The sequence below is a fragment of the Sander lucioperca genome, chromosome 4 (assembly GCF_008315115.2).
Source record: "Sander lucioperca isolate FBNREF2018 chromosome 4, SLUC_FBN_1.2, whole genome shotgun sequence".
Lineage (NCBI taxonomy): Eukaryota > Metazoa > Chordata > Actinopteri > Perciformes > Percidae > Sander > Sander lucioperca.
This window is the reverse complement of record NC_050176.1, coordinates 23,349,166-23,365,332: the sequence shown is the minus strand read 5'-3', so window position 1 is coordinate 23,365,332 and position 16,167 is coordinate 23,349,166. Positions and strand designations below refer to the sequence as shown.

Here is a 16,167-nt window from a genome sequence, read left to right as displayed (position 1 = left end):
TACACATGTAGTTGGCCTTGTGTGTTTATATTGTTTTACTGCTCACATAATTATTTGAAGTATATAATATTTACAATTCACAGCATGATTTTAATGATATTTTTAGGAGGGGACAGCTCTCAGAAGGGGTGGGTCCTGACCCCCCCCCCGACCCCCCGTGATTTCCGCCTATGAATACCGGGCCCCTTCAGCGTCTGTATGGGACGCACCGGGCTCTCAGAGCAACTGTTCGACTGCAGGCGCTGTAAGGTGACCTAGTATGAAGAGCGGCACTAGTAGGGAGTAGTATTAAAAGACTGAAACTCTGCGTAGGGAGGTAGGTTGTGGTGGTGGATGGGTCAAGAGACGGGGGTTTGTGCCCTGTGTGTCACTTTAGTTACATTACAAACCTACCTCTTTTAACCCCACCCATGATCTTTTCCTAAGTGGTTTTACGTAATTTGGGTTGAATTCACAACATTAACCACCTGTTTCCCATTGTTTAAAACAGTACTCAGTGTGCTGACAAGTGAAAGCGTCAGTATGTGAAGAGTTGGAATCAGACCATAGTTTTGTTTGAATTGACATTGGGATTACCCTGCACGATGAAAAATAAGCATTAAAAAAGGTACGTCAAAAGTGTTCCCAGAGCATTAAAAAGGTGACTCCAATGTGTCATGACCAAGCAGCCGCCTTGGACGAGCTGGGAGTGGGAACATGATGCTGTTTGTAACAGGACGAATCAACAGGTAATTTAGTTAAATCAAACTATCCTAACCCCGTAACCCTAACCCAATCAAAGCTCCTGTATGGAAAAGTTAAAAACAACTATGACTTTTTGAAAATGACAGCTACCCTTCAGCAGCCATTTGTTATTTTCAAGTGCATCAACCCCGCTACTATTAATTACCCTCTTCCTCTTCACACATCACATTTGTTACTTAACCCGGTGAGCATATACAGAGCTATTTTGATGGATTGACTTGATGGATGTATGCTCTTGCAGAAGTAATGCAGAGGTGTTATTTTTTCAGCAGAGCAATGAACTGGTTTGTATCACAGCAACACAACACACATTTACAAGTTCAAGGTCACTTTTGGTTAAAAAAAACTAAACAAAAAAAAACGTTTGAGGAAAAGAGAAAATATGTATACAGTAACAGTGCATCAATTGAAGCATGCAGCCCGAGGCCAATGTTGAGCCATTTAAGTGGAATCCATTGCATATGCTATCCATGTGTCTCATTAATTTACTCCATTTGCTGTGTGTTTTCCAATAATCTGATAAGTTTAGGATCGTTTTGCACAATTTGCTCATAATGTCTATCTCTGTCGTGTCTATCTGTGAGCTCGCTATGCTCGTAATTCTGTTGAGATGATGTGGGTGGGTGTAAATAGTTTCGATATGTATGCAAATGCTAAACACTTGTATTTTTGTTATGTCGTCATGACACGAAAAAGAAAAAAAACATCAACATACAGTAGTTCGTGTTTGTAGAGTGCCAAATGCATCCCACTGAACTATATATACTGTACTATATACAGTACATACTATATATTTAAAGTTTGTTTGATTTTCTTTCTGTGACTAAGTCTGATTTTTGCCTGCCTAGCTGGCTCTGTCTCTCTCTGTCAAATAATTAATTGAAGCATGCCTAAATTATAAAATGAGGATTTTAAAAACCATCAGTGCAGAAAAAAGCTCTACTCAGTCCCTCCAGGATTTGGCAGGCTTTTTTTGAGATTGTTGCGGCCCAAAATGCCTGATTTTGCGGGAGCTTTTGTAAAAAATTGCGATTTAATCTTTTTTTTCATCCTGTCGTCTCATCTCCGGTTTTTCCTTCATCCACTGTGTGTGTGTGTGTGTGTGTGTGTTTGTGTGTGTGCGCGCATCAGTCGCGGGGGGAACTGAGCAGCAGCCCCCCCTGCTGCAGAGAGCCGACAGGATTGAAACAGTAGCAGCTTTCAGCGACTTTAGAGTGAAAAATCGTTCCAGCGTACATTGATGTCAAAATGTATACAGGTTGGCAGGACGGTCTGAAATGTTTTGCACGGTCTTTCGCTGTATGTTTTTGTTGGTAAATGTGAGATGTTTGAGTGACACATGTCTCGTCTTCAAATCAGAAACAAGGAAATGAATTTGGCGACATACGTGTGTTACGTCAACCCGTTCTCACTCCCGCTTGGTCAGAGGCTCTCAGAGTCACATACGGACGCGAACTCTGGCGCATGGGACTGCTGGGCTTGGTTGAAGTCGCGGGAAACTCCGGTTATTGGTCGAAATTGCGGAAAAGTTGCGGTGATTGGTCAAAATTGTGAGTCGCACCAAAATCACGGTGATTTGTTGAATTTGCGTGAATTGTTGCGATCGCGACATCGCGAAATCCCCAGAGGGACTGACTCCTCTAATGTAATTTGAGGTGTGAAGAGTCTGGCTGCCACATGATCAGCTGAAGAACATAGCCTACTTATTAGCCCTGTTTGAAATAATGGTGCTATGCAAAGCTTAGTAGCTTAGCATAAAGACTGAAAATGGGGTAACAACTAGCATGGTTTTCTAAGTAAAAGAGCCAATTCAAAGAGAAATGTGATTTTTAATATTATGAAAAGATTGAATCACAATCCCAATTATGTGTGCACACTATTGTACACAATCTGTTTGTTTCGTTCCAAAGTTCCCAGACTAACCTTTAACCTCAGAAGCCATACGTACAGTATGCACCTGTGCAACCAATATGCCTTGACAGCTTGTTAATGAATAGTTCACACTGTGGTAATCACAGAGTCAAAGTAGACTAGTCAGCCACTGGCTTTTTGGTTTTGTTTATTTGTTCTGGCTTGGTGATTAATTGAAAAATCAATGCCCTTGCCCAATGACCATTATTAGAATGGACACTTGCTTACGTTGCTTTGTTAGATGTAAATCATGTTCTGATTGGAAACGCTAGCAGGAAAGTGAGAGTTCATTAGCCCTGTGTATGTTAACAAACTCCCCTCCACGGTGTGTTTCCATTCACACTTCTTCACACTGCTGTGGCGCATTTGCCAACTGTGGCCTTCAATATATCAATACATAATAGTGTTGGTGCATCTCCGTGCCAGACAGGCCCCTGGTCACCAGTTATAAAGAGATAGATAAGACGTGGATGTGGAACACACTGGAAATGTCCCTTCTCACATGCTGATATTGATCAGGTGCCGTTTGGATGTGCTTTGTTGTCCAACAGTGATTATGGATATGAGCGGCGCAGCGACGGGAACTGCCGGCCTGCCTTCTGGTTCAACCCCTCCACTGTCTCCAGAAGCTGCAGCCAGGGTCAAAACTACCTCAACAGCACAGGGTGAGGACTGTGTGATTTGTGTTTAACATACATTCATGGGAATATTTTCTTTACATAAATGTGTCTGTTTTGGAGGCTGTCTCTTAGAGGGTCAAGCAGGGCTTTAGAGCAGATACCAGATTTAATATGATTAGCAGTGCAAAACTGAATGATGTGCTGTGCTGTTTGCTTTATGATCATTCAACTCAAGTGAACTTATTTCAATATCCAGATTTACTAGCACATCCCTAATGTTAAAATTACTACCAGTGCGGTACACCTTGAAGGTTTAGACACTTGTGATAATAAGTTCTTAATACTAAAGTATAGACTGTACAAATAAATGGACATTGCATCAGTGACGTCACCCATTGGTTTGTGGACTGCCAATTTGAAGCCGGAAGTTTGCAGTTTGTCCATCGCCATCTCTGTATTTTAAAGCCCAAAGTGAACATATTTGGACAAAAGGGTGAAGGATGACACGACCATGCCAGTGTTTCTATGGTTTCAATGGCGCTGCACTAAGCTAAACGCTAAAGAGGGAAAGTCACAGATTTTCAACCCTTCTGACGCAAGTCATCCAGCGGAGCTTTGCCGGCAGGTAAACGCAGACCTCTAGCCTGGGAAAACCCTGACGAACTTCCAGCAAATTTGAGATTTGCTCTGCAAGTCAGTCTGGCCAAGAGCCCATTCAAGCCCATTTCCAATTTTTCCAAATCGAGGCACCAATCACAACCGTTGAGGGGGGCTTTACACGGTGACGATAGCGCAGCGACGGCGAGCAGCTTCTTGTTTACATTCAACATGACGGCCACCGAAGCGCAGCAACCCGTTGATGCTGCTGTCGCTGCTACGTCACCCGGATCGTTGGTCTGATTGGTTGAAGGACTTTCCAGTTGCGCCCAGAGGCATTTGAGCAGCGTCCGTTGGTGACGCCCTTTTGGAAATGAGCTGTGAATGAAGCTTCCCCAGACCCACTCTCAGTTACAACTGAGAAGGGTCTCGTGTCAACCAGGCTAGGAGACCTCTGGATTCTAGTGCCATTCATCTGCATGTACAGCTGTACAGAAAATCGGCAGACGTTCCCTTAAATTACCAGCTAATACTAGCTAGCTAGCTAGCTTTGGTTGACAAGGTGCTACCAACCACTGAACAAGACATTTCTAGGCGACCAAAATGTTCCAATCAACTTTGATGAAGTGAAAACACAGTGAGAGAGTCAGAGTTTAAGATGAAAACACGAACAGCACTCCAAAAACAAGTTCAGCATTGCTAGGCCTCTGTCCTGATTGACAGGTCGGTGTGTAGCCACGCCCCTAAAGTATCCCCTGCTTTATCGTCAATTTGAAAATAAATGGAACCATAATTTGCTAAATAAACATCATGCTGTTTTGAAGAAGACTTGAATGAGACCATTAACTCATGAAAATGTGTATTGAGTTAATAAATCAAGTGAGAAGTAGGGTCTTCTTTTTGTAGCCAGTGGAGTCGCCCCCTGCTGGAAATGAGACAGAATGCTGGATTAAGGGAATTCCGCATTGCTTGACTTTTCAGGCCCTGAAGTTGCCGCTGTACTAAACACATATTTTGTTGTATCTGTGGTGTAAGAATTTACTTTCATTCCATTTTCTCTCTTTTGCCAGCAAGATGTGTCTCCTGTGTTAGTTTTGTGGCTCCCCAAAGGGACAGACACCTTGCAAAGCTTAATCACAGTGGGAGCGTTTTTATTCAGCAGCGCTGTGATTAAGTTTTCAAGGTGTCTCAGCCTCCGACACAGCTTGTGTTGTCAGATGTCATCTAGTCTGTTTTCTCAATTGGAAGGCACAACAGCTGTACTGACACACCACTCTACTGAGTTCAATAACATTGTTTCTAAACCACAAGCTCATGAAGCATCTGGGGGATTTATTTGAAAAACTATGAAATGTATAGACTTGAGTAGATTAAACTAGAAAAGGATAAAATTGAATTAAGTTAAAGGAAGTAAATATCATTTTTTGGATCTTTCCAAAGTTACCGTAAAGTGGTGTTGAACAACTGCACTAAAGGAGTTAAAGAAATGTACACGGCCAGAAAGCAGCAGTGCCCCAACAGGCCTCCTAAAGGACTCTTGCTGACAACCAAAGACGGGAAACTCACCGCCAACCTGGGCAGCAACGTCACCTTCCTGGTTCATCTAGATGAGGTGAGAACACAAGCAACACGGCTCCTTCACTAGTCTAGCTGAATACCCTTTCCATTTCCCTCAGGCAAAGATTAATTCAGTTGATTTTAACTAAAAGCTGCATTAATTGACTTTTTAAAAACAATGTTCTACGTTTACAACAAGCAGACAAAGTACATTGGAATTGATTAATATGACTAATAAATGAATTTCCCTAATCAATATAAATTACAATATTCACTCTCTTTTTAGCTCTGTCTTGGTCTCCACTATCACCTGAGGGAAATATCTGGCTCTGTAAACACTTTGAATTGCCTTGTTGTTGAAAGGTGCAATACAAATAAACTTGCCTTGCCTCTGTATGCTCACCAGCTTGTTACTAACTTTGTCTGTCTGCTGTTTGGTGCTGCGTAGGCAGTGTACAGTTGATTTTACAATGCTTTCTGCTGAAAACAGATGCCATCCCTCTTTTGCTAAAAACAGCTGTCACATCTGGAGAAAAGGTTGATGAGAGCTATGAGACTGAACCAAAACAGTAGCACAAGCACAAGTGGCGGATTGTATGATTAAAACAATGATCTGAAGGAAGGTAAAGTTGAGGGGATCTGCAGAGTCAGGTAATGATTCTCTGAGGGTTCATCACAATAATTGAGCAATTCACATTACAGTACAGATAGTGTTTTTAGCAGTGGTTATATAATATGTTGTAGTGCAGCTTTAAACCTTTTTTTTTTTTAAATGTATGTAATCCTTCATAAGGGGAAAGGCCAAACTATTCATATTCTTTTAAACAGAAGTCAACCAGTCAGACATCAGTATTTGCTGTGTTCACATCCGATCTAGAGAGACACCATTTCTGTCTCTTGGGAATATTTCTGTCAGGGAAAGTCAACATCATTTGTGGCATCCCTCTTGGCTCAATTCTGGGTCCACTGTTGTTCAGTTTGTACTTCTTCCCAGTGTCTAGAAACACTGCATATGTTATCATAATTGCACTTGTGACACACAGTTATACCTATCCTTGTCCCCTGGATTCATAAACCCTGTTAAATCACTAGTTGAATGTATCATAGATATATACAATTGTATGTCCCAAAACTTATTGCAGCTCAACAAAGACAACATCAGAATTGTTACCAATTTTGACACACATTGCTAAATGTGTGTCTTTTCATTCAGTGTTTACATAAAAAAATACTTATATGTTTAAAAGGCACATGAATAAAAGTCAACGTGTTTGTTACTGCAAAGCAAGAAATGAGACCAAAGGTGCTGCATGGAAGTGAGTTTAAAGGTGTATTACTTTGTCTATTAAACATTGAGGAAATAGTTTACAGAACCCTGAAGCATGATTTCTAGGAAAGTAAGCTCTTAGTTTAATAGAGTCAAATGTCTTCAAATCACCCATGCAGTGCAAGAGTTCTGAGCCAGAGGCAGAAGTAAAAGACCTTACCTGAGAGTTAGTAAGTAAGAGGCACTTTGTTCAGAGCTAGGCCTGCCAGGTTTCTTGGTCACTAGGAAATTGCCTCACGTTTTTCCGAAAAAAGATATGGTACATTGATATTAACTGCAGGCTTTGGAGCATTAGCAACAGAAGTGTTTTTCTGGCACTGTAACAGCTCAAGGTAAGTGCATGTCCCTCGGGGTCTTTTTCAGGCCCAGTTGTCGTATTACTGTATGATGAGTTGAGGAATCAAGGTCTATTTTTTTTTTTTAATTAAGAGGGGGATTGTCTGAAAGGGATGGGGGGTGACGGAGGGTGTTGGGTAGCAGAATGATGTGACAAAAGAGAAGGGTGGGGTAAAGAATCATTGTGGCATCAACGCTGTTTGAGAAAATTCTGAAGATTAATTCAAAGTTTAATTTATATTCATGAAGCCTGCAATGGCTGTATTTCTTGAGGAGAGCAAATGCCCTTTAATATTTAATGTGTAGAAGAATCTGTGTTGCACATCCACATTTTTTCTTTAAAAGGAAGAAAGAAAATGGACACGTTTTGGGATATGCTAAGATCAAGATTTCCTGCTTAGAACTGGATTTGTATTGGTTGAGAAACCTGTTATGCAACCCAATAATTACAGCTACAGATGGCCTTTGTAAAAGCCACTGAAGAAAAATGATTGGCTTGTGCCTAAATGACATCAATGAAATCGCAAACAATTCATGAAGAATCAATGAAGTCCTTCCACATTTGGCATCAAAGGACACAGGGGATTTGAGACACTTGCATATTCACTATATTTTCTCTCTGCCAGTTAAAGTGGTTTGTTGGTTACAGTGTGCAGTGTTTATATGAGTGTGGTGGTAGAAAGATAATTTATATAAGAATATAGCATTATTTGAATGGCATGTCTGAAATGCATGAGCTCATTTTTATTTTTTTTATTCACATAACTGCATGATGACGTTATACAAATAACTGCATGTCAACAAACTGACTGAAAGGAACAGTTAATTGCTGCACCTGTGGCTCATGGAAAATGCCCAGAAACTCTACTCTCCTAGGAGGCTTGCAAAAACAGACACTTGAGTCTGGTTTCTGTGACTGGTTCATTTTTAAATCAACAAGTACAACAGTTCCAATCAGATGGTGACACAGACTGAGCACTGACTTCCCTCTTGGTTCACTGTTGTCATGAATCAGATTTGGCTTCACTTTTGCTGGCACTGCTTAACTAGTTAAAGCTTTGCCAGCTCACTGCTTAAGTTGGAGAGTGGACACTGCTGAGAGCACGCTTCATTTTTTTGGTACTGTCATCAAAGAGACATTTTTTTGATTTCCACAGTAAAAGTCATGAGATTTTTCTGCAGTTATTGTAGGTTTCATAACAGATTTTTAATTGTCCCCATGAGGTATGAAATCTTCAAAGAATTTATTTATAACTATTGAATTTAATTGTCTGAACCCCAAATTGCTCTGGATGGCTGTGCCATCGGCGTGTGAGTGTATGTGTGAATGTTTATTCTTTCCTTCCTGATGAGCAGGTGGCACCTGCCGCCAGTGTGTGAATGAATGTGTGAATGGGTGAATGCTGGCTTGTATTGTAAAGCGCTTTGAGTGGTCACTAAAGCTAGTAAAGCGCTGCAATGCAGTCCATCGTTATTTTGGTCACAGTTCAGCTTGATAAAGTTTGGTGTTCCCGTCTCCCAGTTCAAGAATCACCAAATGGGGTAGAAGTTCAGAAGACACACACATAATATAATCTCCCTGTGAGCTGCCTAACAATAGTTTTGTCAGTTTGAATTTTTACCAGCCACATCTCTGTTTCACACTCTAGTCACATTTGGGAGAAAATGTTCTACAGTTGTTCTTGCCCATGTTCATCTTTTTGTGAAACTTATTTCTGCCCCTGTGGAAAAGCTAGATGAAATCTTCTGCAAATGAACGTTGTGATCGAACATGACAGGCGCAACCACTGAGGATTCCAACCTAGAATATTAACCGCAGTGCTCATTTTCAAACTGTGTTGCCATAATATTAGAGAGACTTGCCATGACTTGTTCCCAAGAGTTAGTTAACAAGAGAAACATAGAAGTAAAGACGGTTTTACACTTATTCCCCATGAGGCATAAACAGTGAATATTTTTTGTTGTTGTATGCCTTCCGGTTAAAAAATCCAGGTTAAAAAAAAGATAGTCCAATTCATCTTTGATTAGTCTCACTTTGCCAGACCATCCACACACTGCAGAGCGGAGAAAGGTCTGGCTAGTCCACACAGCATTCTGGGATGGGAGAAAAATGTGCTCTGGTTTATTGGCATTTCTTTATACCAATCACAATCGTCATGGGCGGTGCTAAGCTCTGCACAGAGCAGCTGTAAAATAGTCGTGCGAGAGAAAACAAAGATTGGACAGATAGTCTAGCTAGCTGTCTGGATTTACCCTGCAGAGATCTGAGGAGCAGTTAACCATAGTCCTCACAAATCCACCAGAGGTTAGAACGCCAACACAAAGGAAGAGGAAGGGGACGGACATACATGCATCTGGTGGAATTTCCTGCGGCACCGGAGCAATCCCAGAAGTGGAACGTCAAGGATATAGACTGATTAATTTTAATGGAAATCAAGAATGTGTCAAAATGTTATATTAAAGCTGCATTAATTGTCCAGGACTCGAGTACTCCATCATTGTACACTATGTATTTACTTGAATTAGTTTGATATTTATATTTCAATTAGTTTGATATTTATATACAATTTTCAGTTCTTAGACAAAACGAAAAATTGAGCCCTGTAGTGTAACAAACATTTCTTCCCAGAAAGATTTGAATTCATGAAAAATATATTGTAATATTTATTGTTTGATTTTTAAATAAAAGGATGTTTTTTTCTAACAGCCATTTCCCAACTCACAAATGATTATACCTTACATTCTGAACAAAATGTGCAAAATCAATTTGAATATTAAAATTGAACAATATACTCCAAAACACTGACCTAAAGAGGCTAAAAGGCTCCTTAGGGCTGAGGGGTTGGTCTAAGCATTTTTATAATTTTAAATATTGTTAGAATCTTTTGGTTTCTCACCCATGGATCACCCATGGGTCATAGAAAGAATACATTCTTTCTAATCTTGCAGTTAGCTAAATGTTACAGTGCATACATTAACCTTCAGTGCAGGGAAACAACCCAAACTCATGCTCTGTCTAAATAACCAAAATTACTTTGCAGACTTATTCACAGCTGCCGTGTCTTTTGTCACCCATCACATTGATATTGTGGTTTCAGGTTCGACACGCACCTGAACAAATGCCGGCCTTGTGTATATCCAACCCTTTACAGCCCTTAAAACAGTGCTTTCATTGTGAACCAACACCGACGTCCCAGCCCCAAGGCTCCAGCCATGTTGTGTTTGGATCTGCTCAGCCCTGGGAGATACGCGCACACAAAGGGTGACATTTAGAGAGACTGGTCAGCATCAGTCTCATGCAGATAAGTGAATCCCATTGTGGCTGATTTAGAGAGCAAACGTGAAGACAGAATGGACAGCAGACATGGAGAAGAGCTGAGTGACATTGGCGCCACCAAGACGGGGTCTTGTTTGCATGCCAGCTCATTACAGCTCTGAACAATGCCTGCACTGTCAGGCCCTGTTCTTAGCTGTTCTCTATTCTCACCAGACACTTATCAAAGATATCATTTTCCAGGCAGAGTGACATGAAATATCCCCAAAAGCGTCAACCAACCCCCCCCGAGTGTGCAATAACAAGGCACACTCGGAAGCGCACAAAGAAATTAACTCAGGTAGTGAGGGATGGAAGGAGCAAAAGAGCAGGAGAGAGAAAATGAACAATAGGTGTATTTGTTTTGGTTTTATTGTGCGTTTTGGCGAAGTCCGCATGCAAATGCGGTGTTACAAATGAAGATCCCAATAGCATTGCGCTACAATGTGCCAAGGGGAGGCTGGGAATTTGCCTTCGCAGGCCTGGGGGGATGAGCGCAGATTTGGTCGCTGTAGCAGCTGGGCCAACAACACTGATGTGTGTGCTGATCCTCAGATAGTGCCAGATGTGATTCCCAGAGGAACCGGTGCAGCCAGCTGAAGACCCACACACCATGCAAAGTACAACATGGTGGGGTGGGGTGCCTAAACACAGATGCACATGTGCTCACTCTTACTGACACATTTTCAAAATTCTCTCTCTACCTCTTTCTGATACAGAAACCATAAACTTATTTAGGCTTTTTTTTAGGGTTAGGGTTTAAACATGCCATCAACGTTGTAATGCGGTGGCAGTTTAGTTATTTTTACACACACAAACTACTTAGTTAAGTTAAGAAAAATATAGGGGTTTGGGTTAAAATCAGATGTTACTTCTCTCCTGGTTACGAACGTGATGCTGAACACGACATTTAGAAAGTAAAAAAAAGTTGAAGTTCACTTTTATTTTCAAATGGTACCCAAACCCCAGTCTCCTGGGTGTTTGACCCATCCACCACCCTAACCTGCCTCCTTATGAGGAACCTGTTTTTATACTTTGTATACTTTTTGCTTTGCCTCCATCATGACTACTACGACCACTTGAGGGCACCGCCACTAGAAACGTAAAGATGAGTTGTAATTTAAGATTTTTTGTGGCTTTTATTGCCTTTATTTATAGGACAGATTAGACCAGGAAAGTGGGAGAGAGGGGGATGACATGCAGCAAAGGGCCGTGGGTCGCAACCGAACCCGCAGCCACTGCGACAAGGACTGAGCCTCTGTACATGGGGCGCACGCTCTACCAGGTGAGCCCCCCAGGCGCCACATGTGTCGTATTTTCTGCTTGAAAAAACAACGTATGGGAGCGCTTTTCGTGGGACACAGTTTCTAATCTCAACATGAATTAAGTAATAGAAAACATTTCCAGACACAGCAATCACAAGCAGCTAGATCATTATAAATCAAAGCTGACTGTAATCATTATTTTACTCATGGATTTACTTCTAAAGCTGTCTACAAGGACTCCTCCAACAAAGTTGCAGGATTTTGCCCAATTTTATTTATAAATGTTTACTAAGCTGTTTGTTTTGCAAATCAGTATTTGCTTAATTTCTGCTAAATAAAGAGCATCATGAAACAAATTGTTCCCTGCATAAGACATAAGTACTTTCAGTCTGAATGAGGAATAATTAAAATAATTGTGATTACCTAACTATGTTGTATCTAAGGACTATAATTATATAGAAATGAAAATGAACATATATTTGCAGAGAGTGCCAGCGTATCATTTAAATACAGAAGAATCATACTGATTGACTAGAAAACTACATTTATTCACTTCTCACATGTTACAAGTGCTAAACATGTGAATGTTGTGTGTGTGCATAGATGTGCTGGACTATGTGCAGACATGGCTTTCATTTGTATTTTTTCAACTTTGGAATTGTATTCAAAAATTCAACAATTCAAAACTGAGTGATCCATTGCCGCCAGTCAGTCTAAATGGCAAATCTCTCACCTGACTGTCCGTTGTGTTACATTCTTCTGTTTGAGTCTCCACCTGAAAGGGATTGGTTTAAATTACAGTGTTCTACTATCTATCTATTTTATTAACTGTATAACTGTAAAATTAGCTGCTCAACAACAGTAATATACCTAAAACTTTGTTTGAAATGCAATGAGGCTAAAGGAACATGTATGCACTGTGTCTGGGAGTGTGACAGAGTTAAAACATCCTGGAGGGAGGTGATCAATAAAACCATGTTCATCTGGTCTGTGAACATTCCACTTGACCCTAAAGCCCAGTTCAGACCAAAGATTCGCAACGAGACAAAACCGTAGAACGTCGCAGGGAAAAGTTTCAGCAGTCTCAACCGGCCCATCTCAGCTCGACTCAAACCAGCTGATGGTTTCGCTGCGACTCAGCTGTTCAGTCAGCTACAAACTATAGAAATGAAATGAGCCATAATCCATTTTGGTTTTTATGTAATAAACAGCTGGTCGAAATGGCAAAGTTTTAGACCGAGCCTCAACGACTGCCTGAAAGCACAGTAATGTAATGTCAAGCGAGATAGAGAGTGACTGAAGAGAGAGAGCGCCCAGCGGTGTTAGAACAAAGCAGTAAATTAAAGAAATAAAACGTTTTTTCGCCGATTCATCACTAGATATGTAACTGTAGCAACCATCTCAATACCACTAACGTTATCCACATTCATATTTAGATGAAACAAATGATATACCCAGCTACAAAAAAGCCTGGAAGTCGGAAGTTAGAACGAAAGTACAAAGAGTTGTTGCTATGGAGATGATCCACCGTCTTGTCTCGTCTCATTGCTGTGAACCGGCAGTTTTCAGAACGCTGCAGACTGGCTCGTTGCACGAATTTGCAAGTTTCAACTCGTCTCGTGGTGAATCTTTGGTCTGAACTGGGCTTAAGATGATTTTTCTTTTTCATTGAATGTCAATGAAGAGATTAACATATATATTAAAAACAAATTGGGGGTGTATAAGAAAATCTGGAAACCATTTGACCAGTTTATTAAAAAAAAAAAAAGAGAGAGACTTAGGGGAGCTTCTACAGAGGGGAGACAATTAAACATTTTAAATTTAACTTAAATTTTGCTCTGAAGATAGTCTATATCCACTACTATATAGTCTATATCACTTTTTCCTCCCATCCAGGAATGCTGTGTGGACTAGCCAGACCTTCCTCCACAGCGCTGTGGAGGAAGGTCTGGCAATGAGAGACTATTTAGCTTTTCATTATGCAATAAATTGTGATAATGTTTCCACTGTTGTTGGTTATGGTAAGAGTGAAATCTATTTTAAAATATTTTAGTGTACAACGTTCATTCATTTTTAGCTAAATATGGGCAGGTTATACTGAACTAGCAGTAGGCGTATGGGGGCGCAAGCCAAAAATGACTTAATCGTGTATTTTGGGTAAAACGACAATTTTAACAATGATTCACCTTAATATTTTCTGTTGATACGGTACCGCTGACGCCGACTACATCACATCCGTTTCCAGATAAACAGAGCAAAAGCAGAAAATGCAGAATATCCATGTTATGTTCTTCTTTATAAATGAAATAAATGTCAGACTGACTGACTGACATGTGATGTACATTCTTCTTAGAAAACAATTAAATGTCTCATCATATATTGTCTCTAGAAGTGTATTATTCAACTTTTGTTTTTGTTAAAGAAGAAAAAGAAAATCGCAATAATCAATACTATCGAATTGCAATAAATGAAAATCGCAATACAGATCAAATCGGCACCCATGTATCATGAAAGAATCAAATCTGGACAAAAGCATATCATCCCAGCCCTACAGCTCATAGTGTTTATCGCCATCTGAATTTGGCCCTGCTGTGCTGTGTTTCAGGGTGACTCTATGCGCACCAACATCCAGCTGGATTTCGGCGATGGCACAGCCGTGTCCTACTCCAACCTGAGCTGGACCGAGGAGGGGATCAAACACGTGTACAAGTCTGCCGGAATATTCCGGGTCACAGCGTTGGCAGACAACACGCTGGGTTCTGACACCACAACTCTCTTCCTGCATGTCACATGTAAGTGCTGCTGTTTTAGGTTCAAATCTAGTTGGTTTTCATGTTTTTATTTTATTGAAATATTAGCCTCTGTCGCCTCACTTTTATTGTTTCATAATATATAAATAATGTCATATCTGTAGTGACACTTTCAACAAAACTATATCTAAATAAGCCACTGAGGGGCAAATGGTTGAATTTGTTTCAAACGCGTTTTCTGGGCTAAAAATAAATGTCCAGTGCGCTATATAACTTTGGATTCGACGATCCATTTAGTCACAGTCCTGTATACACATGCTCACTGTAATGTTCCACTATTAGTCAGAGACAAGAGTAAAGTTCTCGCAATAACCGCTTTATTAAAGCACTCAATACTGAGAAAACTAACAGATGTGTCAAAATGTCTGGCTGTAAACAGCGCTCTCACTCAACAGCTGCGACTTTCCCTCCTTAGCGTTGAAACCATACACAACACTGGCTTAGACGCGTCATCCTCCCCACCTCCGCCCTTATGTCCAAATATGGTCAGTTCCGGCTCCAAAACACCAAAACGGCAACGGACAAAATGCAAACTCCCCTGGCTTTTTAAATGGCAGTCTACAAACACTCTGTCTTTTTTTAAATGAGTTGGAAGCATAAAGCAAAACCTAACTTTACTATTTGATATTAAACAAAGAGAAATGTTCTTACCTCGTCTTAAAATGGTCAAAAATCAATACAAGAGCAGCCTCCTTCCTTGTTTACTGCTGCAATGGAACGCTTGCTTACATTGTAACCTTGGTTCTCTGAGTAAAGCCTATCTTTTCTAGTAATATCTCTTAATTGAAGTTTTCATTACATTACATTACATGTCATTTAGCTGACGCTTTAATCCAAAGTGACTTACAGTTCCTATATATGTCAGAGGTCACACGCCTCTGGAGCAACTATGGGTTAAGTGCCTTGCTCAGGGACACATTGGTTGATGTATCACAGTGGGAATTGAACCCAGATCTCCCACACCAAAGACATGTTTTCCTTAAAATAGTGTTAGAATCTCGTCTCGTCTCGTGAACCCGATCTGGTGTCTGGTCTCGTCACACCCCTACTCAGAACTGAAAAAAGTGCCCCAACGGTTCATAAGAAAAAGACAAACATTAAACTTAACGCTGCAATGTGTTTTCTTTTCATTTGTATATGTTATGTTGCCTAGCTCCAGCTGCTAAAATATGTTCCACTGAACGACAGCCACACTGTTGATCCATGCTAAACCCATTTGAAGTGAACTGCACTGACCTATACACAGGATTATGTAATATAGTAGCTGTGATAAACACAAGACAACTTTTGGGAGAAAGGTCATAACAAACTTGCTTATGCAAGGTTTCACTGTGGGCAGAGACTGAGAAGTGGGCCTGTAAGGCCACTGCCACTAATTGCCTGTTATCTGAAGATACAACAGCAGAACAATGGCTTATTCTAAAGTGGAGCAGATTAAAACACAACAGCACACATAAAAAAAATTCTTGGAGCGTCATGCTTTCCAGTGTCAGACAGCAATAAAATAGTGTATCATTTGAAGTTTCCAAGGGAATTATACAAGATCCTTTCAGTATGTTTTGAATCGTCTCTTTGTCTTGTTAGTTGCTCTTTCATCAATTGGTTCAATCCATTTAAATTTAACCTCTTGCCATCGTCATGTGGCAGCCAGTGTGATCTGTATTTATGCAATAATTCTAGCTGGGGA

General features: G+C 40.6%; 1 protein-coding gene across 1 annotated transcript in view; it reads left to right on the top strand.

The window, feature by feature from the left end:
• Nucleotides 1–16,167, top strand: part of LOC116048446 (VPS10 domain-containing receptor SorCS3-like) — a 1,378,075-nt gene that overhangs the window by 1,326,213 nt on the left and 35,695 nt on the right. The window contains exons 17-19 of the mRNA XM_036000488.1: nucleotides 3,207–3,320; nucleotides 5,313–5,484; nucleotides 14,276–14,462. Of these exons, the coding sequence (XP_035856381.1) occupies nucleotides 3,207–3,320; nucleotides 5,313–5,484; nucleotides 14,276–14,462 (473 nt within the window). The remainder of the gene's footprint in view (nucleotides 1–3,206; nucleotides 3,321–5,312; nucleotides 5,485–14,275; nucleotides 14,463–16,167) is intronic.